We start from the raw sequence: 27,767 nt of genomic DNA on the forward strand, positions 1-27,767 counted from the left end.
CTACCGGGCAAACAGGCGCCGCTTGTGTGTTTCATCCAAAGATGAAGATGCTTGCACAGAAGCGCTTGTGTGTGCGCTTTTTTTTTCTTGCCCCTCTTCACAGCAGTGCATTAAATCATGGCGGTCCTTTTTATGTCTCAAAGAAAAGGCATAGCCAATCAGATTGCACAGTGTTCAGTAGTCTGCAGAGGGTGTATAAAAGGTTTGTAAGAAACCCTCTGTGGCATATTCCATCAAGTGGGATGTTTTCTTACTTTGACATATGAGCATAACCTCTAGAGTGTACTGCAGTCACCCATGCCTTTACAAACTACTTTAATCATTAGGTGGGGTTACTGTAAATCTGTCATCCCTGCCTTTATTCACTGTTGTGAAGCTTCATTTAAACCTGAGATGTGACCAACATTTATGTCCAGTGTAGATCAAACCTGGGGATACTTTATGCTCGTTTTAGGTGGGAAAAAGTGTTAATATTTTTGAATCTGGAGAACTGAGATTATTCACGTTTTTTTTACACGCTAAAACCTCTCCAACTCAAGACATGCTGAGCTGTTAAATGTATTTAAAAATTATGTCTGTGTGATATCCTGTTCAAACATTTAATATTTCAACATGTTTCTATTTTGATGGTAGGTTATAATGGTCCTCCATAATGTTGAATTGTAAGTATATTCCCAGGGGGTCGATGAAAACAGGGCTGCGAGGGCTACAAATGGCCCCTGGCACACTTTAGATACCTAAGGGGTCCTAATTCCCCGTATGTATGCTACAATGTGATTAACATCAATCATATTAGCTTGATGTGCTGTTGGGATATAACTACTTTAGGCGAGCTGTATATCAAATATAACACACCACTTTCGTTTATAGTGTGTTTTATTTTACATGATCAAATAATACATTTAACTGTGGCAAAACGGACACAGGTTTTTGGTTTTCATTGAAAACAATTTAAGCTAGCGACTGTTGTACGCATGCGCTTAACTTCCCCCTCCCCTCCCAGCCTCTGCAGCGGAAGTGAGTCCATCTCCCCGTCCCCCCACTCAGTCGGACTGGAGCTGCTCTAGGAGCGGGAGTGAGGGCTACTCACGCCCGTGGGAGCTCTTATCGTCTTACCTGTGTTGACGGTTCTTTCCCGGAGAGGAAACAACCACGGGCACGACCGAGTAGGTGACGCAGGACGACACAGACCGAGTTGTTTCTCCTCGTCCTATGCCTTCGGAGGAGCAGCCTGCGTGAAATTCCTCCACGCCGAGAGCGACCCAGCCGAGTGGGGACGGAAGGGGCGCTGGGGGCGGCCTCTCGACAAGGTGGACCGACGGGGTGAATTGAACCACAAACGCTCATATATAAGAGATTGTATATTTGTTTTTCCACGCCATGCCCGCTCCTCGCTTGTGGCTTTGATGAATTATTGACCACCGTTGGAGTCCGAGGTTCGCCCAGCTGAACCCTGGCACCGATGGTGAACCACTGGGGCGAAAACTAACCTGAAGGCATCGAGCAACATTCAGCTCTTTTCCTGCTCTGTGGTGATGGTGGGGGGAGGAGAAGAGACCGACCTCCCTCTACCTTGACGCCAGATTTGTATTTTTATGAGCCATGATTGCCTCCTTTTTTGTTCCAATGGTGTCAGGGATTGATTGATTGATCGAGAACGCCTTACTGCCACCTGATAGTTACTACCTCATTGTTTTACATCCAATCAGGAGTTATGTAAGACGGACAAATATCTGTACTCTACCTCAAGTGTAGAGCGAGTCTACCTCAAGCAACAGCTTTCTCCCACTCCGCAAATCAGCTGGACGTGTCCTCAAATGTGTTACTCAACTGCAAACTGAGCCTTGTGACGCTGCAGATGGCCTCCTTCCCAGACTCGGACCTGCAGACGTGCCCCCTCTGCAAGGAGTTGTGCGGCTCCTCTGCTCCCATTTCCTCCAGCTCGTCCACCTCTTCATCCTCCTCGCACACCTCCTCCTCCTCCAGCCAGACCAGCAGGAGGCTTCACGTCCTGCCCTGCCTCCACACCTTCTGCAGGCAGTGCCTAGAGGGCCAACGCTGCCCCGGGGACCCACTCAAGTTGCGGTGTCCCACTTGTGACCAGAAGGTGTCCATCTCGGAGGCCGGTGTGGACTCGCTGCCTTCCTCTAACTTCCTCTTCAGCAACCTGTTGGACGTGGTGGTGAGCACAGAGGAGCAGATCCAGAACAAGAATGGCCACCACAACCTCCACCGTGTCGGCTTGGGCTCCTCTGGCTTCCATCATACACACGGAGGCCTCCTGCACCCACACCTCATGGGAGAGCCTCAGTGCAGCTCCTGCGACGAGGAGAACATGGCTACCTCCCACTGCCTGGACTGCCAGGAGTACTTGTGTGACAACTGCGTACGTGCACATCAACGGGTGAGGCTGACCAAGGATCACTTCATCGAGAGGCTCGGGGAGAACCTCCACTTGAGTCGTGTCAACAGCAACCCCAGCCAGTCGGGCTTGCCGGTCTCCCTCGCTCAGTCCCTGCAGAACAACTTTGCGCTGCTGTCCCTCTTCCAGGATCGCATGAGCTTCTGCCAACACCATGACAATGAGGTGAGCTAACACCCACACACACGATGTAGTAATATCATATAGCATACTCGGCACCATATGGCTGCAAGTTCAAAGGAAGCTGAGTGGTTCTTCACCTCGTTCCCCCGAGACAAAGTGGCTCTTAGCTGGACACACACACACACATGCAGAGTTGGCCTAATCTGTAACACACCACCCATTCAGGGCAGAAGTTGGGCCCCTAGAAGTTACAGAACACATGCTTGCATGATTACTTGACTCATCCCAACCTCTAATTTCTCTGCTGGCAAGTTGAGAGTTGGGGGGCAGAGTTATTTGTTTGATCATGTGATCCATGCGTGGAGTTGGCTGCAATGGCAGGAAACCATCTTGGTTGAGCCATATGGTCTGAATGAATAACATTAGGCTGTGTGGTTCATATTGGGGGTCTCCAGTCTCCCAACACGGCGGACCACTGGTGGTACACAGGCGCCGTATAGTAGTACATAAAAATATAAATACAATTACAGTAGAATAGAAACATGTACAATACTTTGGGAGACATGCGAGCACTCAAGTAATATACAGATATCCTCAAAGTTTTATAGTCATTAGACAAATAGTCAATGATTTATGAGCAGTTTGGGGGCCGTTTATGGCATGTTTGACCATCAACACAAAAGAACAGTCATTTTTATGACAATAATGAAAACGGGAATGAAATTTTAAGAGAAAAAAATGTTGACATATTGAAGATTAAGATATGTAATAGATTAATAAGTCAAATAAAGCAAATAATAAATTGCTCTTTGAGCAAAATTAGGTAGGGTAAAAGCTATAATATACAACAAAGTAAAAAAAAAAAAAGAGTCACGCCATTCAGGTAACCTGACAGCAATGGGGCGGTGACATTGTCGTTTTCAGAAAGCACAGCAACAACAAGATGGCGTTTTTAGATTGTCCCACTCTGGTGCCAGGTCGGGGGCACCAAATTTCCATGTGAATAAAATACTTGAAATACTGAAAATGTTTCCATGTGGACTGCCTCTTAGTGTAAGAAAAGTCAAGTCAATCCAACTGTGGGGTAAAATTTATGGTGTTAATTGCATATTTGTAAAAAAAAATATATATATACAGGGGACACAATGTTTGCTTTTTTTGTGCAGGGGCACATTTTATTTTACATTCATTCATTGACCGCTTATCCTCACGAGTGTCGAAGGGGTGCTGGAGCCTATCCCAGCTGTCTTCGGGCGAGAGCGGGGTGCACCCTGGACTGGTGGCCAGCCAATCACAGGGCACATATAGACAAACAACCATTCACACTCACATTCATACCTATGGACAATTTGGAGTCGCCAATTAACCTAGCATGTTTTTGGAATGTGGGAGGAAACCGGAGTACCCGGAGAAAATGCCCACGCATGCACGGGGAGAACATGCAAACTCCACACAGAGATGGCCGAGGGTGGAATCAATCGAACTCCGGTCTCCTAGCTGTGTGGCCTGCGCGCTAACCACTCAGCCTTTATTTTACATATGTGGAATAATTGTACAAATATAAATGTATGTAAATGCTCTGCTCATATTACCAGTGAGGACAAGCCACACATTTGAAGCCAAAGGGGGATGCATGGTAAGCGGATGTAGCAAAAACGGTGGTACTCGCTAAGCTAAATATTTGCCAAGTGGTCTGAGGTGTAAAAAGCTTGTGAGCCATTATCCGAACTGTAAATTATTTAAATCCACTTCAGCTAGGAGGCAGCCATTTTGCTTTTCTGACTGGCCAATAGCAACACATGGCAACATCGTTTCAATACTACAAATCCATTATTTGTTATTGATTGATCTGCAGTTTCCAATACACCGGTGAGACCAATTTAGCTTTGCAGCCACACCCCTGCTTGCACCACCCTCCCCCCACCCTTAGTTGCAGATGCTGGTAAATAGGTGGGCTTGGTTTTCCAGTAAGAGCCTCTTTTTCCCAGTCATGCCTCCCTCGCACACTGTGGTCCCTGGGGGAGGGAATGACACAAGAGAAGGTCTTTCTTCCTACCTGCGAGCAGCATTGTGTGTCCGTCACACAGCTCCACATCCATCATTGCATTCTGACGCTGTCTCTTTGCTATTTGGTGGTGACGGCAGTCATGCCGTGATATCACTGGTCTCCACTTGCGGTTGGAGTGCGAGTTTTGCAGCCATTCTTTCATTATCGTCTCTTGGCACGCTAGCCTCAATGCTCGCATTGTTTCACAAAGAGCTACAAACTACTATTTCCAACACTATTGTTCCGCCTGTCTTATGAATGCAAGGGCCTCTTTGGGGGGGTGGATGCCCCTCTTTGATGTGTGTACCAAAATGGGTCACTGCAAAATAGTTCTGTTTACGGTTGCTTTGCACATTTTCCGGGCTATGAATGCCAAAATATATTTTTACTATGTATTCGCTTATTAAAGGGACAATCAGTTATTTACATAGGGACCGGACTTTGAAGTTGAGCTTTATTTGTGTGTTTGACCCCATCCCCCATACAAAAAACTATTAGCATTAAAGAAAAGAATCAAACTAATGTTAACCATAGGCTTTAAAAGAACTTTTCACAGAGTGCCACATATTTAATATATATGTACAGCATATTATATATATAATTTCTATATGTGTTTTTTTGTTTATTTTAATTTCTAGACTGTGTTGTTGGCCAATAATAAAACAAGTGCATGGCCACAAAAGGTCATATTTTTTTTAGTGTGTACAGAATGTAATAATAAAACATTTTTTTGAGGCTTACTTTTTCTGATGATTATTAAAACCAATGTCAAAATAAGTACTAAAAAGAGTGGCTGCACGGTTCAAATGTGCTGTTGCTCATTTGTGGTGACAGCAGGCCAAGCGAGTCCTTTGCTTACGTGTGTGTGTGTGTGTGTGTAAATTGAAATGGAAAATGGGATTACACCAAAGGAGTGCCCTGGGCTTGCTGCGATGTCGCCCTCCGACGCCCAAATCCACGCGGCGCTCCATCGGAGAAGCAGCTAATGATATGATAATCCCTCTGTCGCTCCTTTGCCATAGATTAAACGCTCGTCACCATGACAATGCGCCCGGCTGTGCTTATTCATTACCTCCCACAAACACGCCAGATAGCCTCATTAGGCACAGGTGTGACAAGTATATCGAGTCTTAATTCTGTCAAACCAGAGTGGGTAAAGCCGTTGGCACTTTTGTGTAATTTTCCGCGCATATTCCGATCCACTGCAAGAGGAAGTTTTTGCCGCCTCTTGCTCTCTTTCATGTGGAGTATTTTGTCTGCTTTATTCCGCCTTTTGTCTAGTTTAACCTTGTGTGCACAAATTCAACAATAATAATTAGAAATCGGGGATAAAAGTGTCTTGTTCCTGAGCAGGAAGCGGGCGGGATGTAATTCTTCAGCTGTGTAATTGTTGCAAAGATGGCTGCAACATAAGATACTAAGACGCTTTAGTTGAAAAATGTCTGCAGCTTGACTTGCCGCTTGTCATTGCCGCAGCCAAACCAGTTGAGAACCACTGGTATGATGAAAATTAAACTTTGAGGCTATCTGTTCCATGTTTTCCATGTGTTCCATGTGAAGGTGCCTCAAGTGACATGGATGCCCCATGGGGTGTGCAAATATTTTCACATGACTGCAAGAAAGTCAGAACTATTTAGCAAAAAGTGCACTTTTTTTTTGCTTCACACCAGCGATTTATTTTACTTTCAGGCTCTCAAAAACGCTGTTGTCCTATAACTGAGCAGCCAAAACAAGTTTTTTATCCATTTTAACTTAAAAACAATGTTGTATAAACAGCCCCTTTGTCAGCTGCCGATATTTGGTTTCATCACGCCTGGATGTGCTGCTGTGAGTGTGTGGCGGCGGTGGCATTTTCTTTCCCAATAACCTCTGCCATCTGCAGGTAGTTACCCTGTGAATAGGACTTTTTTTTAATGTGTGAGTGCACAAAAAGTCCAGCAGAGTTGGAGATTATGAAGTTGTAACTTCCAGGGTTCTAATGCGGAACATGTGGTCAGTAATTAGGCGGCGTTGCCTTGTTTCCTGTGCGACCTGAGCGTGTTTCATGTAGCCGGGCGTGAGCGTGTGTGTCCTGGCTTTTGATGTGAAAGCTTTGGCCCTTATAAATTTAATAGACAGAATTTGAGGGTGTTTATCACGATTTCGGTGGACTCCCTCCAAATGCTGAACATCCAGCACTTAGTAGTTGGGGCATGTATGGGGTTTTTAATAACGAGGCCATCGTTGGACTGAGACTGTGTTGTCAACACATTTGGCTTAAAAGTGTGGAACTGTCTTTGTGCCTGAAAACTAATGCACACAGTGAATGAACGAGGAAAAAAGACGCACATGGTAATACATGGAGTTAATTCATTGTGTAATTAATTACTTTATTACGTCTGAGATCTGTTTGAACTTCGAATTGGCAAGGGATGACTGTATAGCAATATCAGCATTGTAACAATATGAACACAATAAAACCAAAATTTATGGGAAATAAACTGAAAAATACTTTTTTATGCTAGCATCCATCTGATACAGATACTAGTGCTTTAGTATTGACACTATCAATATTTGGATTGGCCTAACTGACAAAGTGTGAATGCACTTATGCACTCAAAATGTGCATATGTGTGGAAGTGCGCATACAGAGACACAGCCATGGTTACATACAGTGGATGTTGAGGGCGAGAGCACTTCCTGTTGCGGTCACACACTTTACTATGACAAGCTAAGCGGCGTGCACCTGCTGTGTGCATGTGTTTATGTTTATAACGTATCCACATCTGGATCCACAACCCCGTGCTCTTCCTCCATTGGCCTCTACAGTATACTCACACCGCATCCCCCCCGCCTTCCTTTGCCCCACTGTATGTAACACGCTGCAGTCAGTCGCGTGCTGGCAGGCTAAGGAGGCCAGCTGACGGAGGTTTGTTTTCCTTCTCCGCTCTGTGGCCCGTCCAATGGAAAGGCCGCCTTGGAGCCACCGCCCCCCTCCTCCAGCAACCTCGTATCTGGCAGCGTTTCAAAACATCGACAGGCATGTCTGAATGTGCCTTGTGTTGATGGCAACCGGCCAACAGGAGGTGGCCACGAGAGGGCGGCGGCCCCAGCTAGGGGGAGAGGGAAGTAGATAGGAATGAGGGCGAAGAAAGAGAAAGAGGGAATGGGACAACTGTGTGAGCATGTGATGGGGGGGTATGAGGCCGAATGAGTCCTGTCGCTTTTTGGCAGAATTAGGTACAGGTTATACACGTACATGTAAAGTACCCCCAAAATGCAACAAAAGCCAAAGACTTGAGCCGCTTTCTTGTATTTTAGCAAAAAAAAATTTTTACAGTGAAGTCATAATCTGTATTCTTGTAAGCTTGTATTATTGTAATACTTAATTACTCCCCATTAATAGGGTAATAGAATAATAACAATGGTTGTATTGCTTCCCGTTTATTACTAATACTGAATATAAAATGCACATTGCGTGATTGTAATGATTTCATTATGACTATATCATTTTTTTTTAATTCAACCTGTGGCCTAGTTAATTTTACCTCACCAGTTTCTGCCTGTGGGCAAATTTTTGGGGCGTTAAAACCAGACTGGGTGTCTACAGGTTTGCCTTCAGAACAGGAAGTTCTTAATTTTGTTTGTCTCCAGCTGCCAAATACATTTGACATGAGCCTCTGGGAACGTTTCTTTTGTAATGTGTTGGTGTTAACAATTTAACCCAAAAAAAGCCTAGGGCCCAGTTATGAGTATGGCAAAAGTACAACTGTTACACCCTCTAGTCAAAAGGACATGTTTTTATATTAAAATAATGTATTGAATCGTATAATAGAATTTCTCCTGATGGTTATTATGTTATGCATAAATGTAACTATATATATTTTGTTTTTGTTGCTACTATATGATTTTAGCAACGCAATAATATAATTAAACGGTTTTGAGAAAAGCTACCATGTATTGTTGCTTTGTTACAGTACATTTTACTACTTACTAAAAAAAATATTTCCAAACCTATGGCTAATTTTTCCAACTTACAGACCCAATAAATCATTTAATTGCACCATTAAATTAAGTTAGTAATTTTGCCGGCCTCCATAAATTACATTTTGCTGTTAAAGGTGGAATCTAACATAACGTTAATGACATGAAAATGGTCTCAATATTATATTGATATTATCGTTTATTGGCAATAATTTCTGGGACAATTATCGTCCAGCAAAATTTGTTATGGAAATAACAAATGGCCTAAGCATGTTATGGCCTAAGCATGACAAATACATTTTCCCGGCTTACAACCCGGCAATGCACCAAAGGTGAATTTGGAAAATATTTGGAAAATAGCGTTTGCACAAGATAAAACATCCCATCCCGCCGGGTAAAATAATGGTTTCGCTCTCTGAAAGTCCGGTTCTCCAAGCAGGCCCAGTTTTTCTGGCAGCGTGGTGTGACATTACTGCAGGGCCTGCACGCCCCTCCCCCTCGACTTGCCTGTGCTTGCTTGGAGGGATATTACTGGCTGGTTGGGTTCGTGCCCTCTTCCCCAGTTCCCAGTGCCTGCAGGGTGGGTGGGAGAGCGGAAAGCGAGGCAGCCAGGAGGCGTCGTTAAAGGCGCCGTGATTCACCATCGGGTCATACGTCACATTGGGTGGAAAATGTGTGTGTGTGTGTGTGTGTGCGTGCATATATATATATATATATATATATATATATATATATATATATATATACATACACATATATATAATATTTTTATTTTTTAATGTGATGTCACACCTTCCATGCTGATGACCATAATTAAGAATGTTTTAGTATGCATCATTTGTTGCCGCTAAAGATGCAAAAAAAATTTAACCTAAAAATACTTCAGATTCGATTGATACAAATGTAGAATGTCAGAATGAGGAAAAAAAATACGAATGTATTATTAAATTGTCCCCAACCCTTAGTGAGGTTTTAGTGTCCTTACATGTGGGTGTGTCTTAGTGTAAATTGGTAACGTGAGAGATTAATGGTCAGAGAGGGAACGAGAGCGTAACATCCGGCACACTAATGAAATCCAATAACTCACTAGCGACCCCAACCTCCCCCCATGTGGCTGAGGCCTTCTGCCGAGAGTGAAATAGCGTGTGGTGGTGGCGGCGGCATGTTGGGGCCAGCCCCCATCCTGTAGCAGAAAAACACCATGCAAATGTGATGTTATATGAGGCTGCTTTCCTGTCAGAGCCTACTGCTCCAAGTTATACCAGCATATGAATATTGTATGTTAAATTAAAGCAGGATAATTAGAGATAGCTAATGACTGTTTGGAGAGAGCAGCAGATAACGACAAAGACGCTCTTGAATACCTTGTGGGAATAGCCAGTGTATCCTGTGTGTGCGTCGATAGTATTGAGCAGAGTTCCAAGAGCCCTGCGTGTTATGTAATCTGGAAACTTGCGTGTATGATGGGGTTCTTTACCTGCAGGACCCTTGAACTGTTCACTTCTTGCAGAAGAAATCTGGTTTGTCTTGCATCTAATCAAATAACGTGAAATTGTAATGGTTTACTTCATTTCAAACATGCAGACTAAATGTTTATGGTTTGTTCATTCATTGTTTAACTTAACCCTAACCATTTTCTATTAGGGGAAAAATTAATAAGGAATCTGTAATTGCACATTTACTGATTGAAAAGATCAAATAAAGTAACTAAATGGAATGGAATGACCTTTATTGTCATTATACAAGATGTACAACGAGATTGGAGAGCTTCTCCTTTCAGTGCAGTAGTGAAGTTTAAAAAAAAAAAAAGTATATAAAAGTAGAGTAAAAAAGACAATTTAACAAGATATATACACATAGTATTGCACAGGAGCATATGCAGGAGCAGATATATTAATTTTAGTGCAGTGATAAATGGGTCATAGTGCAAATAATGACTGGTGTAAATGTAGAGTTCTAAGAATAAATCAATCCAAGAGTAAAACCTGTAAAAAAAAAATGCACAGTATATAATACATAAAACATCAGTCAAAGCTGATGTATTTTGCCTCAAACACAAAGATAATAGGTCTGCTTTCATGAAATCACATTTCAGAGGCTGAAATCAGAGAATATTGTCAAAGCAAAAAACGATTAATGGAATACCAAAATAGTTTTAATAAATTTGATCATCTTTGTGTTCAAGTCGCCACCATTGAGCTTGCTTCTGCGTCCGCTTTCCACACCCACCTCCTGCATTCCTTTCTTTTGTGTGTGGTGACCCTTTGGAATTTTTTGGAGATGTAGGGGAGGAGGGTGGGTTGGGAAAAGTAGAGGCTTTTTGAGTGATGGAGCTGGGGCACAAACTGCAGCAGAAAGAAAAGCACAACAAAAAAGATAGAAAGAAGGAGGAAGTAGATAAAAGTGTGTGTCTCATTAGATTATGCAGCTCCCCGGGGGGGGAAAGGCTGTTATTGATGGATTGATTGCAGGCCCCTCCCCATCCACTCAGGGCTTCTGCTATTGGAGCACATTGATTTTGCGTCTCTTTGGGATATGATGGTCAACGCATGCTTAATTAGCCTTTCATTACAACCAATCAGCATTCAGACATGAGCTTTGAAGCATAGCGTAAGATTTGGCAAGAAAAGGTTAAATGGCATTTTCTCAAGGGACATGACCACTTTTTTTAATGAAATGTACTGCTTTGGCATTTTTAAGTCAAACAATATGGGCATATTCACCTGAGAAAACGTATGACGTTTGCTATGATTATTGATTAAGTTTGGATTACCTTTCATCCATCTGCTGTTTGAGTTTTTTTTATGAGCCCCCCAGGTCAGTCCTGCATATGGATGACTTCAGATTTGTCATTCACGGCCCTTTCTCATTGATTATATTGAGGTGATGACGACTACGCTCAAGCTGATGCACATATAGATCTGTTGATATTGCGTGACATTTGTCAAGCCACCAACAACATGGGTTGTTCAAGCGCTTTGGATAAGATATGAAGGGTTATAGAAGGTTTATAATCGTGCCGCACAGTGGACAACAGACACACATGCACGTGGCAGTATATTATTCATTCATTCATTCATTCATTGTGTCATTAATTAATTCATTATCCTCCCAGGCCTCGGACCCACAAGATTTTCTGGACAAGAAATCTTATGTTTTAATCTGGCGAGATCTTGTCACACACCCTTTTAGGAAATTAGAGTTTAGTCGTGTGTGTGGAGAAGCTAGTCATTACCCTGTTTAGTAGCTAGCTGGTGTAGTGTGGCAAGGTGTCACACCAGCATAACAATGTCTTTTTAGCTGTTTTTATATCTTTAGGAAAGAGAAACACATGTGTTCATGTCTCACATAAGGATTGTAAATGAAGTGCAGTTTAAGAAATGGTGATTTAAAACTCCCCTTCACCCCACCTCACCAGGTTTTTCTGTTCTTCTGCGAGAGCTGCTCCGTGCCCATCTGCAGGGAGTGCAGCATGGGTCGTCACATGGGCCATACCTTCGTTTACCTCCAGGATGCCGTACAGGACTGCAGGTCCGTCACCATCCAGCTGCTGGCAGACGCACAGAAAGGACGACAGGCCGTGCAGGTGAGATGGACAAGCAGGAACGTTGCATGTGGTGTGAATAGTGACATGTCCAGGGAGTCATTTCATGGTGCATGATGTATGAAATAGCACTGGACAGGGCATGAAAAGTGAATCGTCTTGTAACAAACGGGTCAAACTGATTTAAGTGCTACAAAGCAATGAAACAATCCACATGAAGGTCAAACCCCCTCCAATTCCTCAATCAGCCTTGCAAAGACACTGCTGTTAGAACATCAACATGAATCTGTGCACAAGTGACCAGTCCCAGGCTTCTTTTTTTTTTTTTTTTTTACTGCGTAAAAGTTGTGCAGCTGGTCTTAAAAGAGGGTGGGGTCGCACAGGGTGAGGTCCGGCGGGGGTAGGGATGAAGGTCAAAGGGGAGTGTGCGTGGAGAGGCGAATGGGGGAGGGTAGATGAGGTATTTAAAGGATTTCAAGAGAAGGAAGAAAAAAATCCCCTGCTCTTTTGAAAGAAGTGGAATACTTTGCCCACCCCTCGTTCACATATACCCCCACCCCTTTTACTCACGCTCGCGCTTCACCGACACTTACTGCTTCTCTTCATTAGGTAATTGTAGCGTAGACAGGGGGCCGCAAAGTATTTAAATGCTGCAAAAGAGCAGATTACTAAAATGTTATTGTCAGTCCAACAGTTATGTAGAGCAGTGTTTTTCAACCTTCTTTGAGCCACCGCACTTTTTTATGTTGGAAAAATTTTGCTTCTTTCAGCTTTTTCCTGATCGCCACAGCAGATCCTTTTGATCCGCATACTAATTTAACCAACAATGTTACAAAATGTCACCACTACCTCTCACGTGCATCGCTAAGTCTATTAGAGGAACGAGGCAATCAGCTACGTGTTGCCACACGGACAAATATTACATTGCTCTGCCAGTCTTTACACCAATGACACGCGACAATGACATAATACACACTTGTGTGCCGCGGGCACAGTTGTTGAAAATCACTGATGTAGAGTAGAATTATAAAAACCTTTCAACATTTATGTCTGAAACAACCCACAGCACAGGAAGGATAAATGGCCTTTATCCCAATGTGACTCAGCAATGTATCAATTTCGGCCATTTTGAAAAGAAATTAAGTGGTCCTATAGGACGTGACCTCCTTGGCGGAGGTTATAAAAGCCAAATGTGCGGCTGTTTTGATGGGCGGGCACTTAATTTGAAAGTAAGCAATAATTGGCTACGTTTTCCAGTCGGTGGCACTGTGATATTTAAAGCCAGCTTCCTTATCAGCTCAACCTGTTACTACACGCACTCGCACACTTCTGACCTTGCTAGGACATTGGTGTGCAAACATGAAACACTATCTCAGGTCACATGACAGGTACTATTTCCTGAGCAAATCTCATGCCTCACCTCTCCCTATCTAAGCGTGCCCTTCGTGTGACTCCCTTCACTTGCATGTACCAGTATGACTTCATTCCAAATTCTGAAACGGCATCGCCACCGGGGTCCCCTCTCCGTTCCATGTCAGAGCGCTCGCCACGTGCAGCAAACTTTGAAACCGAAACCAGGTCCCGCAGAGACCAACCACGCTCGGCCAGCATGGAAGGGGTGGTGGTGGTGGTGGGGGGCTTTGTGGAAAAGCCCCAAGGAGCCAAACTAGCAGCTGAGCTCTAAGAAAGCCAGCCGGCCATCTGGCAATATGTTGCTCCACTGCTGCTTAGTATTTGCTTGTCCATTTTGTCGGAGGTCACTGCAGGAGTAAATGCTGACGCCAGATATGTAAACACCCAACACACGCTCCTCTCCCCTGAGGTAGGAAATTTCCGCCGACTCCACCCCCATTATCTCTCCTGACCCCTCACCCTGGTCTTGTGAACTCCCCCCGCTTGGGCAGAGCGCTGACCCTCTGCAGCCTGATTGGTCAGTTTGACCCTCTTTGTGCAGCAATCTGTGCTCTGCTGGGAATAAGGACTGAAAGGCAGACTACATGAAGTCACATAAAAGTAGACAAAATAGTGTGTGCAATTGCGGGGCATATTCCAATTGGGAATTCAGTCCATACAGCCAGTGGTGACCATCATCGGATACCCTTCCCTCAGGAAGCCTAATTTAGTTGTCCCTGTAAATGCCCACCTCAATAAAGAGAAAAATACCCCACTGCTGGGCTTTGTTCCGGCAGTGGGGAGGGGTGGCTGATATGCGTCCTAAGACAGAGGTTGCAGATCGCGACCTGTAAGGTTTAGCTGACCTTTGAGCCCTGCGGCCGATATCACAAAAGGAGCCTTATCCCACCTCCTCTTTTGTCCCTGTGAGGTCTGGCTCACCCCTCTGACCTCCCACCAAACACCAAAAGGAGCAGTCAGATAAATATTGGCCCAAATATCAGGTTTAGAAGTTGAAAGAAAGCAATAAATTCTTCAGTTGTCTTCATCTTGCACCGCAACATCTAACAAAAAGATTGTTCAGGTGGCTTATATTTCCAATCATTCGTAATGAGGGAAGTTGGTATTGGTGCTAACTTGATCCTTTTCTCTTCCAAATAGTTAAAAATAAAAACGATGAGAGGTATTTCAGCAGATGCCTGGGCGTTCACCGCCTTTTTTTTAATGCTTCCTTGAATAATTCCCTGCATCCTGTTTGCGAGGGTCATCCTTACCCTGGTGAGCAGTAACAGAGGCCAGGCTGCTCTCCTGCTGTGGAGACAGAGCTTACAATGTGTCATTCTGTTCCAGCTCATCCCGACACAAATGAGAATTCAGGATTGGCTTCCTGTTTATTTTTTAAATACAAGTAAGGTCACATCAGTGTTTCTCCCTCCTCCAGCTGAGCATGGAGAAGGTCCAGGCCATGGCAGAGCAGGTGGAGATCAAGGCTAAGGTTGTGCAAACCGAGGTGAAGGCCCTCGTCCTCAGACACAAGAAAGCGCTGGAAGAGAGAGAGTGTGAACTACTGTGGAAGGTAAACCTCTTCACATTTCTTCTGATTTTAATTGCTTGTTTCTATCAGCAGCGGTGTTTTTCTCCTTGAGAAAGGTGCAGGTAAAGTCTCATAAATGTGTTGGAAATGGCTTTGATGTGGGCATGGAAATTGGGGTAAAAAAAATCTATATTAATGTGGACATATTGAGTAATATTATACAAGTGACCTGTGTCTCACCTGCCCACAGCTGTGATGCGTTTGTAGGTCAACACAAAAAGGTTTCCCCTTCCCCGCAGTCCCACTTCAATCTTCGCCACTCCGCTACACACATCTCACAGTCCGCCTGACAAAATCATTAGTCAACAATAGCACTTTCTCTTTCTTTCCTTTGTTTTCCCGCTGTTACTGAATCAACTCTTTGACGGACTGTTACACATGTTGAAGTGAATTGTAGATTTTTTTCCATCCTCTCGTCACTTACTTATATTTACGGTCAGCTGTCAGTAAGATTTGCGATGCTCTGCGCTTTCGTCTGTCTGCTTACTAAACTTTGAGGAATGTCAGTGAGAGCGTCAGGAATTCCAGTTGGGCCAATGAAAACTGCATGAAAGGTGTTTACATGGACAACAATAACACAACTCTATTCTAGATTACATCATGTCTCGATGGTGTTATTGACAAGCCCGGTCATAATCCAGTTGATTTGTGACACATTGTCATTTTTAATTCTCTCTCCATCCATCCGCACCCATTAAAGTCGTGGGCAACGGCGGGGATTAGGGTCCTCGCTTAGAGCACGTGGATGTATTGATGGTTTTCGCTGTGGCTGTAAATGTCACTTTTAATTCAATTTTATCTTTTAGCCATGAAAAAGATGTCAGGCTGAACTCTGCTGTCGTAAATCCTCAGATTTTCTCACAAGAAGTCTGGGCTAAGAGGAATGCCATGAACCATGTTGTGTGCGTACGTGCGCGCGTGTGTGTGTGTGTGTGTGTGAAACCTGAGAAGTCTGCAGGAGAACTGTGCTGATGTGTTCAAGATGAGAGCCTACTGCTTTCTATTATTGAATGTTAATTCTGGAAAAAAACGAGCGTGTGATGTTTCTGTTTGGACTTCAGACTAGGAACAAGGGTCCTCCATAGACCAACAGAAGCCTCCTTGTTTAGATTTACAACCTTGTGAGGAAAAATGAGCACACCCACGGTCACTCCAAATGACATGTGTGGCGCCCCCTATGTGTTGTGGTCAAAACATGGTTTTGAGAAAACATGGAAAACATGGTAGCATACACAAATATCCTCAATGTACAGATTTGGGCAATAGCTATGGACAGTTAAGGCGTTTTGCTTAATGGCGGCCATGTTTTGCAACCAATTTTGCTCAAATTTTACAGACATGCATGTCAGGAACCTAATGGTGCGTACCTTGTGTGTAAGAAATATCACCTAATGGGGTTTAACAATAGCGCCACCGTGTGGTGTGCATGTCAGTAAAAATAATAGCACATGCAACACAGTACGGGTGCGTATTTTAACACATTTTTGCCTTTTTGTGTGCAGCGGTTCAGGAGAGTTGGCGTACACAGACACATATAACTATCTGAATTAATGATCTGGGGAATCCGAATACTAAGAAATCAGTGATAGTGCTGCTTAAACATGCAGTAATCTAACGGATGCTGAACACTTCTCGGATTCATCAGCATGATTGGCTTCTTTCTGCTCCCCCACCATGGCAGCGCGATGGCTCACAGAACGAGCATGAATCATTCGAGATGAGCGAGTCGGCTCAGCGGGGGCTTCCTGCCAGCCAGTGTGTTGATGAGCCGCGCTGTCAGGAAAAACAAACCCGGGATGACGCTACAGTCACTCGTCATTGTGTTTCCTCGCTGCAGAGCTGTTAGACTCGACTGAGTCACTGCTGTGACTGGTGACGAATATCAATGTTTTCTTTTATCAGCGTGGATGCTCCTCATCAGGGTATCTGTCACAAACAACAGGCTTTGTCTTCACTTGATTATAAAATGTAACTCTACTCTTACATGTGCAAATTGTAGGCTAATGTATAACAAAGGCCCTGCTTTTGGACTTTGAGTAGGGAGGGGACTTAGTGGCGGTCAGCCTATTGTGTGCACCTCTTTTTTGTTGGGTGACGGTAAGTAAGAAGCTCTCAGGTTCTCCAGTATCATTGAGTTTGTCACACAGACACTTGAATGAAGTCGGCCTGATAGGATATACGATGTACATTGCTGACATCCTGTGGGTGAACAATTAAAAAATAAAGTCCTTTTTTGGGCAACTTGATCAGTGTCCACTCCAGTTAGGGTGTTTTTCAGTTAACATCGAAAATTTACGGCAAAATTTCGCCTCTAACTACAGTTTCCGGTTGGCAATAAGGCGCACTTGTCGTTATTAATACACTGCATGAGTCCAACTGTGTTCTTAATGTATTTTTGATCAAAAACACTCAAGCTTTAAGGTGTTCTCCCCCTACAGTTGGAGAAGATCCGTCAGGTGAAGGCCAAATCGCTGTACCTGCAGGTGGAGAAACTGCACCAAAGTCTGACCAAGTTGGACAGCACCATCGCCGCCGTCAGCCAGGTGCTGGACGAGGGACGCCACATCGACATGCTGCTGGCGAGGGAGCGAATGCTCACCCAGATCCATGAGCTAAAAGCACTGAGGGGCCTGATGCAACCGCAGGAGGACGACCGCTTCATGTTCACTCCTCCAGACCAGGTAGGATCTCCCAAGTTATATTAGTGTTGTGGCTGGTATGGATATGGATATATTATGTTTTCCCAATCCCCCACAGGCTCTATACATAGCCATCCAATCCATGGGCTTAATCAGCAGTGGAGCCTTTGCTCCAGTCACCAAAGCCCATGGCGATGGTCTCAAAAGTGCGCTTCGTGGCAAGCACGCATCCTTTACTGTGATTGGATACGACCACGACGGGGAGCCACGTCTATCCGGCGGGGACATGGTCTCCACGATAGTCATGTCTGTCGCGGACAACACCCTATCCGCCGCTGAGGTGACCGACCACCAGAACGGCTCGTACACGGTCAGCTACATGGCCAAATGTGAGGGGGAGCACCTGGTGTCTGTGCTGGTGTGCAACCAGCACATCCAGGGCAGCCCCTTCAAGGTGTTTGTGAAATCGGGACGCAGCTACGGCTCCCTGGGCTCCCAAGTGTCCTCCTTCGGGTGCGAGGGCGAAGGCGACGGTCAGCTTTGTCGCCCTTGGGGAATCAGCGTGGACAAGGAGGGGTATGTGGTGGTGGCGGACCGCAGCAACAACCGCATACAGGTATGAACACAGCCTTGTTCTTGTTTTGGGGAGGGTGGTTGGGGGTCCTCCAAAAGACTCCTCAGTGTGTTTATATTCACTCACATTTGGTCAAAAAGTATTTAAGACTGGAGGCATGAAGTCACTTGATCCTCTGTGGCTGCAGAAGTATTTTAAAAGCTTACTTCTTGACATAAATGGTCCTCACAGGTCTTCTGAAGAGCCTGACAAATGAACACCAGAGGGGAAGAGAAATATTTATGTAGCAGTGAGTCTGTCTCGTAGACATTTTGGAACTACAGTCCGAAATCTCTGGACAGTCTCAAGATTATTGTGGTAAAACTAAACATTGATTTGCTGCAGAACGAGTGTATAATCTGAGTACCAGTAAGGAAATATTCATGGTGGATTAATAAACGACTTATTTTCCTTGTTTCTTCTCAGATATTCAAGCCCTGTGGCGCATTCCACCACAAGTTTGGCTCTCTGGGTTCTCGGCCCGGTCAGTTCGACCGGCCAGCCGGGGTTGCATGTGACAGTCAGAGACGAATCATTGTGGCCGATAAGGACAATCACCGTGTGCAGGTATGAGCGCGCGCTTTCAGGGCTTCTTCTAAACCACAGTGACAAATGTGCGAAGCAAAAGTGACTTCTAAAAATGTCCAAACATGTACGCACACAAAGCTCCTCATGCTTTTCACTGCCCTGCATATAAACAGCCATTTGCTTTCCCTGACAGGTGTTTACTTTTGAGGGCCAGTTCCTGCTGAAGTTTGGGGAAAAGGGGACCAAGAACGGGCAGTTCAACTATCCGTGGGATGTGGCTGTCAACTCTGAGGGCAGGATCTTGGTCTCCGACACCAGGAACCACCGTGTGCAGCTTTTTTCCCCCGACGGTTCTTTCCTCAACAAGTACGGCTTCGAGGGGGCTCTGTGGAAACACTTTGACTCCCCCAGAGGCGTGGCCTTCAACCACGAGGACCACCTGGTGGTGACCGACTTCAACAACCACCGGCTCTTGGTCATCCGGCCGGACTGCCAGTCTGCTCGCTTCCTGGGCTCCGAAGGAATCGGTAACGGTCAGTTTCTGAGGCCGCAGGGTGTCGCGGTGGACCAGGAGAACCGCATCATTGTGGCAGACTCCCGTAACCACCGCGTGCAAGTCTTTGAGCCCAATGGAAACTTCTTATGCAAATTTGGAACGCAGGGGAGTGGCTTTGGACAGATGGATCGCCCCTCCGGCGTGGCCGTGACGCCAGACGGAGTCATCGTGGTTGTTGACTTCGGGAACAATCGGATCCTCAAGTTCTAAGACAAAAAAACAACAACGTTCTCTCCTTCTGTTTTGCAGTTTTATGAAGGAAATGGAGGCGAGAGAATGAATCAGAAAACTGACACAATAGGAGGAGAGCCGAAAGAGGATTGAGAGCAAGTTGATGAAGGGGAATTGGACGTTTGTTTCCACTCACACTGATCTCGTCATTCTGATATATGTGTATTTCAAAGGGGACCTCTACAAATGGATAATCAATAGCAAAAAAAAATGAGCCATTTTTCCCTTCCTCATTCTCAGCTGCTCTTAATTCTTTCTGGAATCTCTCCTCGAGTATCCTTCTCAGGGAATTTCTCACTTTTCTTGAAACCTTGTACCTCTCTGCTCCACACCTACCTCATTTGGCTCTTTATGAATGTACTCATAGTCACTGAGCAGAGGTTTATTATTAGTCCGTGAAGTTTTACAAAGAAGAAAAGTCTACCTCTATACTTTATTTAAGAGAGACACAAAAATGATTTTTTTTGCACAGGATTAATGGAATTCTTGCTGTGCATTTTTCTTTTCTTTTTTTTTTTTTTTAATGTGAGTTTAGTGAACCTCCTGAATGTTGTTGCTGAGACAATACTCAGACCGCTGTAGAGGCTGCATGATTCATTCTCAGTAGAAGGCTTTGCTAGGGTACAGTACAGTTGTCTTTTCATATTTACAGCATTTTTTTTTTTGACCCATTGAAGACTCTGCAGTGTTTGCATAGTCGTGACGGCCCAGCTACAAAAATCGATAGCTCAGGGTTATAGTTGGGCTGATAAGAAATGAGCGCTTTTCAGGCCCTCCTTTTTAGCTTTACTGACTCACTCCTCGGAGTGGGTGCTGATTAGTTGCATTTATTGATGATGAATCACATCAGAACATGTTTTATTGTCCTTACCTCCCCGTTGCACCTCGTTAGACTGGATTTTTGTGGCCTAAAGATCCAGCTATTAAACCACGAGGACGCAAAATTAGTATGCAAGGACCACTTGGTCTCCTCCAAAAGTGAGGGCCTGTGGGACGCGTTTACTAACATCAGGATCTATTAGTGATCTTAACATAGAGATTTAATCATAAAGTTGAATGACACCTTCCCCCCTGAGGCATGCTGTGTGACAAAAGCCTCAGAAGTAGACAGTCCAGAGGACAAAAAGAGTAACACCTCACTTTACAATCCTTTGGATATATGTTGTGGTTGAAAAGCCACCCCTTTAGGGCGCTATGGGCCACATCCAGTCCTGCGAAAGGATGTGAGCACAAAGCCTCGCCCACCCCCAATTTATTATTAACGCTCGGGTTTGTGGAGGCATCTCCAAGCCCAGCGCTAGTAGACCAATCCTCTAAAGATGGAGGTCTATAGACCAACTACTAGAGTCAACCAAAGTTAGAATATCTGCACAGACTAACTATATATAAAAATTTGGCGATTTAAAAAGTCACGTTCTTCAATAATCATTGCTGGCATAACTCGTGGAGTTGTGTTGATAGTGCTGCCCTGACTGTGCATGTTGAAAGAAAAAAAAAGATCCTTTTGTCTGTCCACCTAGAGAACCAAAGAGAACCCCCATTGCATTATACGCCCCTTAAACAAACCTCCAGCTCATGGCCCCCCTCTTTCGTAGAACAATCCTTAGCACCCAGAAATACCCTTGTAGCCCATAAACGTTGGATTCAATCTGTACCCCACTTAAACGCACTCGACAATTCATGTTCTGCTTACTGTTCTAGCAAAAAAAAAACTGTGGAAAGAGTCACTGACGCTCTCTTCTCTGAGGAGGGGACCCGTCTGCACATGACCTGGACAGACGTTCTCAGTGTACAATGTTTCAGCAACCATTTTCTTACATCTTCTCAAGGGACAATACGAATCAAATGAAGAATAGTCAGTGTACACCTTGTATAGCAGTCTAAAATAGCTGACAGCACAAGTGCTTACGTTTAGTGGGAGCACCATCGTTATCTCACCTTCTTGGGTATGAAATCATCTTCTACTCATCCATAATGACATCGCTGGTGGATGCTAGTCACCTTCCTACCTTCCTTGGAGTTGTGTCTGGGCTCCTTATGTTGGAAAACTGCCTTGTGGTCTACTTTCCCAAAGGAGTGGATCATGCACTGGTTTAGAATGTTTTTTTGTTTTGGTTTTCATTTTGGAATTCACTTGTGTTGCTAGCTCTTTAGCTGTACACCGACTAGTCCAAAGTAGTGTTGTCCTTTTGAGGAAATATACCACAACAAAAATGGTTGCTGCAATGAGATACTATATATATGTGTATATATATATATATATATATATATATATATATATATCTGCTCAACCATCATCAGTGGTTGTTTACCTCAACGTTGTTAATATTCATATACCTCAAACTACTTTCAAATACCTCATTTTTTGTTGTTTTGTGTGTGTGTGTTTGTTTGTTTTCATGTGTTGGCATACCTCATCAGATGTTTTACATCACAAGTATACCTCATTCTTTTGACTAGTGTGTTGCAGTACAGTGCATGTCCTGTAGCTCTAGGACCAAAGATTGTGGCACTGTTTTGAAAATTTGTGTTGTGGTCCATCAGCAGCTTTTTGCTGTACAGTTAGTTGCCTTTTTTATTTTTTATTTTTTTTAAGAAAAAAAAAAACTCCACAGAGAATCACCAAATATTTCCGAGGATAGCATAGTGCCAAAATGATCAGAGTTGTGTGCCAAGGACCACGCTGTTGTAGACGACAAAACGTGACCGGACCATGATATCCGAGATACAAATGTTGAATCGGAGCAACTGAGGATAAATCCTGCAGCTCTGACGGGATGCACTTACAAGGGCTGGGCCCCCATTGTTATCTTGAACTGGTAGATTGCGCTCGCAGGAGGAGGGGGGGTGGGTGGAGGCGGGCGAGGGGCGAAGACGCACAAGAATGACCTCAACTTTTTCAGCACAAGTTCCCAATATTTCTGCACAGATCAACTCTGGTGCAAGCAGACACGTTGACAAAGAGGATGTATGAGAGATGTTGGCACAGCAACACCAGTAGGGTTGTTTTTCAGTATTAACCATTGCAAATGTTCATCCACGACTGCATCCTTTTTCTTTTTTTTTTTGGAAACAAATATTGCAGAATTCTATCTTTAAGATCCTTAGGTCTTCACTCTTTAAGAGGAAAAAAATGTATTTTAAAGCTTTTATTTGTTTTTGTTGCATGCTTTAAGAAGTCCTTATTATACTGGCATCATTTTCGGGTGGGTGATGAAAGAAAGAAGAAATGGGTGGTGGGTAGCTGACTTTTTTTTTGGGACGTTTGTATCAGGATATTTACCCAAAGACGAGTATGCGTGCACGAGATGGAATTAACCTTTTCACCTTTGCGTTTGTGGTTCTTGTTTTCTGGAGAGGCTCGGCAGAGCACAACCCGTTCAGTCGGCCGTGCTTCTCAATTCCTTACAAACAACGCAGGCCGCTTTTCAAAAACCAGCGTAGAAGGCCAGGAAGAGCTCAGGGAGGCTCCTAAAGCAGGGGGTGTCCAAAGTGCAGGCCGAGAGCCATTTTCGGCTCGCAGCTGATTTCTTTTATTGGTCCGTATCCAACAATTCATTCATTATTAAAAAGATGCAGTGGAACCCTCGCGAATATAACATTACAGTCAAAGTGCCTGCTTAAGTTGACGTCAACATACAAGGTCCACCGCTTTTCTCAAAATAAAATTTTGGACCCATGAAACAACATCCCTGTATGTCGACATTTGCTAAGCCATAACATAACTACAGTTACTCAGCATTAAAACATGCACACAGTGATTTCCTGTTTAGTGCAAAATAAGATTCCAATGTATAGCATGGCAGTATTCACCTGTATGTTACAGCAATGCGCCCTCCACACCTAATGTAGCCACCTTGGCTAGATTTGGCTACTCACACTTGGTTGGCCCCCATCTCACAGGCAAACAACACTGCCCCCTGGAGGCCAACCCCTGAATCACAGTTCAGAGTGCTAAAATACATTATGAAAAAATAATCCCTATAAAATTATGCTCAAATGGACAGAACTTGTTGATTTCTGTTCCAAGCCACAAAGTAAATAATGATTAGTTTGGTTTTTTTGCTGTCTGCTAGTCCGCGGGGTGTCGATAAGGGCTCCACAGTATCTTAAAATTTGCGTTCTCACCCAAAACACAAAGCTAAGGTGTACTTATCTTCAGCTAGCTTAGCATGGTCTTTGATGCACAAAATAGCCCCCGCCTCTTCCCAGTTTTGTTTGCGGCCCTCGGTGGAAACAGTTTGGACACCCCTGTCGTAAAGTTTCTGCACCAACAGACCTCAACCCCGACCCTGTCACTATCATGTGGCAAGCCCCCACCCCACTCCACACCCCCACTCCCAGCACAAAGCAGCTGCAGAAGTCCACTTCCTAATCTTTGCAAGAATCCAGGAAGTCAGGCGACTGCTGTAGATCATGTGACCGGCCCTTTGACCCTTGTGTTTCATTTCTGGCCTCTCGCGGCTTATAAGAGGAAAAAAAAAGTCAAGCTGCACCGGGTGATGTGTGCAAGGTCGTAGACCTCCTTTTTAAAGATTGTATACTCTAAAAAAAACAAAAAAAATATATGGTTGGTGAAAATTTAGAAAGGAAAAAAAAAAGTTATCTCAGGTAGTTGTCGGCGGGCCTGTCCTGCTGGTGTCTCATCCTAATGTGTCCCTTAGAATTAAAGTAGATCCCCACTCCTTCCCCCTTAAATTCCAGTGATAGTCTGATCTTTTTGTGTGTCCATTTTACATATTTAGACAAATCTTTTGGTTAGCTTTCATCTACAAAAAAAAAGACAAATACGACACACCGCTTGACGCTCGTTGGCCCTTTTAGAATGTATTTTGTGAAGAAAAGGGTCACACGGTGTCTTGTCGATGCTCGCTCTCAACACCCTGCTGCCGGACACAACACAACACACACAGTTGTATCTCCGTGTAAATGTCGTCACGCCAGCAATATTTAGCGAGCATTGGGCGTCGTGCTCATAAACCAGCGTCTGTGTTGGTCCAGCAGCGGGCGGCATGGGGCCGAGGTCGTGTTTGTGCGTCCAAACAGACATCCACTGAATGTAAAACTCCCTCAACAGTCCAGGAGGCGGCGCGAGTGGCTGTGGCCGGCTGAGTTTAGATGAGTGCTGCTGGCGCTTCCTCATCAGGGCCTCTGTGTGTGTGTGTGTGTGTGTGTGTGTATGCGTACGCATGTTTGCCTCTCCCTCTTCAACACACAGATTGTGCTTAGTGGAAGTGCAGATGTCACGTCTTCAGTCTAAATAAGGCAAAGGAGACTATAATATTTTTTAGCCACTTGCTGCTCGCGCTGTACTCTTTTAGACTTTAAACATTTCCTATGCAGTTTTGGTTGGTTTTTGTTTACACTTCAATAAAGTTGTATTTCTTTGACTTCAACGTGTCTCTCTGGTGTTGTTTATGGAACGATCTTCAAAATGGAACATAGGTTTTTTTTAGTGTCCCACCTCAAACTCTGCTAAGTCAGAGATTGAGTTGATTGACCTTGGTTGTAGTTCTCAGCCTGTACCGCTGGATGTCAGTGTTGCTACATTGAGCAGTGGAATGCCATGTTAAACATCATTGTGCCAAGTAAATACATCATGATAGTGTCGAGGTGTGCAGATGTCATGCTGTGTGTGTGTGTGTGTGTATATATATATATATATATACACGCGTAGCTCTCAGAGGAACTAATTAGCAGAAGCAGGCTGGCTGCTGGATACATGTTTGTAGTCCTCTACTTAATTGTTTGCTTTTTCCTCAACAGGAAGTGACAATCTAATCTAGGAGGTGAAAACCACCACAGTAGGACATGTGCCTTGGTCCTCAGGCGGGTGGCTTGCGTGGTTCAGACGAAGGAAGTGGTGATGTGTAGGCCTCTATAGATGACACAAAAGATACAAGAACATGATCCATTTCCTACTCTGGAGGAGAGGAGCAGATAGAAGAGAAGTATTGATTGCTTCTGTCTTGTCTATAGAGTCATGTTTTTCCACTCTAAGTTTACCGTATTTTACCCTTTAGAACATCAAAATTTTGCCGAAATACGAATCATACGAAAAGTATGGTGTTTAAAAACTATGTAGTTCTCTATAATGCAAGAGGATGGTGATACATAGTCGTTATGATGCTCTACATGATCCTCTATCGATGAATTCCATCATGACATCTGTCGTCTTCCTGTCAGGGAGTCATGGCAACCAACCAATCATATCTCTACTATCTCCATGGTGGCCCTTTAACCCTCCAATGTTGTGTTGGCTGACCTCGTCATCACGATGCATCAGACAAGTCTATTAGACACACGTAGCTGAACGCTGACGCCGATGTAGCCAACGAGCGGATTGATAAAAAGCGACAGATTCATGATGGGAGCGATGGAGGAGCTCCTTGACCTCTTGCTCCCCGCTTTGTGCATCATCCGTTCAATGCAAGGGACAAAATACATAAAATACGGTGCGCCCATGCGTAGCAGAAACAAAGTATGGGAGACAAAAATAGCACTATGAAATCTAAAGACATTTTACCTTTTGTATTTTACAAAGTTTCATATGTTTGTATATGAGCAAGAAAAGGGATTATGACATGTAACGTAACATATGGGGTCTGAGCTTGTTGGCTAGTGCAACTTAACTCATTCAGCAGGGATTTGTTACAATAGCATAGAGTAACAAGAACATCACATAACATATGATAGCATAACGCGTAATAGCCAAGAACATAGAATGGCAATATATGATAGCATAGCATTACAAGAATGTAGCCTAACGTAGCATATGATAATGTAGTATAAGAACACAGAATATCATAACATATGATAGCATAGCATGAGTACATAAAATAACAATGTATGATAGCATTACAAGAATGTGGCCTAATGTAGCATAGGATAGCATAGCATAAGAACATAGAATAACATAACATATGATAGCATAGCATGAGTGCATAAAATAACAATGTATGATAGCATAGCATTACAAGAATGTGGCCTAATGTAGCAAAGGTTAGCATAGCATGAGAACATATCATCTCAACGTATGATAGCATAGCATGAGTACATAGAATAACAATGTATGATAGCATAGCATTACAAGAACATGGCCTAACGTAGCATAAGAACACAGAATAACATAACATATGATAGCATGAGTACATAGAATAACAATGTAGCATAGCATAGCATTACAAAAATGTGGCCTAATGTAGCATAGGATAGCATAGCATGAGAACATATCATCTCAACGTATGATAGCATAGCATGAGTACATAGACTAACAATGTATGATAGCATAGCATTACAAGAACGTGGCCTAACGTAGCATATGATAGCGTAGCATAAGAACATAGAATAACATAACATATTATAGCATGATAGCATAGCATTACAAGAACGTGGCCTAATGTAGCATAGGATAGCATAGCATGAGAACATATCATCTCAACGTATGATAGCATAGCATGAGTACATAGAATAACAATGTATGATAGCATAGCATTACAAGAACATGGCGTAATGTAGCATATGATAGCGTAGCATAAGAACATAGAATAACATAACATATGATAGCACAAGTACATAGACTAACAATGTATGATAGCATAGCATGACAAGAATGTGGCCTAATGTAGCATATGATAGCATAGCATGAGAACATATCATCTCAACGTATGATAGCATAGCCTAGCATCACAAGGCACAGCATAACAAATTAAACTAATTTGCTAATCATTAGCAAATTATTGCGTAACACAGCATTGTGTTACATAATGTACGGTGATAAAAATATTGAAAGACAACTGAATCACTTCATGTCATTTTAAGGATGAGTTCAGTTCATGCGATGTTACACAAACAATACAAAGAGACAATATGTTGGTTGTAATCATTTCAACGAGTTGTATCCTTGAAAAAGGAATGAATAAACGGCGGTTGTATTTGTTTTCCTAAACAGTAGCTGCATTCCCTATGGAGAGTAGTTTAATATCCGCATGTTTTTCGCTCCTCATTTAAGCAACCAATTTGTCATTCCCCAAGTCTCTCTTCCCTCCTAAAAAGTCAGCGGCGCGTAACGGCCGGGCTGCTTGCTGTCAATATGATAATCTTATTTACTCTTCT

At 43.7% G+C, this 27,767-nt stretch overlaps 1 protein-coding gene across 1 annotated transcript; it reads left to right on the forward strand.

Moving 5' to 3' along the window:
• Window positions 1-1,047: 1,047 nt before the first annotated feature.
• trim71 (tripartite motif containing 71, E3 ubiquitin protein ligase) lies at window positions 1,048-25,048 on the forward strand. Its single transcript, XM_058047213.1, has 7 exons — window positions 1,048-2,587; window positions 11,974-12,141; window positions 14,933-15,067; window positions 17,524-17,766; window positions 17,843-18,340; window positions 18,764-18,904; window positions 19,059-25,048. The coding sequence occupies exons 1-7, from the start codon at window positions 1,859-1,861 to the stop codon at window positions 19,629-19,631; spliced, it is 2,487 nt and encodes an 828-aa protein (XP_057903196.1). The 5' UTR covers window positions 1,048-1,858; the 3' UTR covers window positions 19,632-25,048.
• The last annotated feature ends 2,719 nt before the right edge of the window (window positions 25,049-27,767 follow it).

Source organism: Doryrhamphus excisus, chromosome 14 (genome assembly GCF_030265055.1).
Source record: "Doryrhamphus excisus isolate RoL2022-K1 chromosome 14, RoL_Dexc_1.0, whole genome shotgun sequence".
NCBI lineage: Eukaryota > Metazoa > Chordata > Actinopteri > Syngnathiformes > Syngnathidae > Doryrhamphus > Doryrhamphus excisus.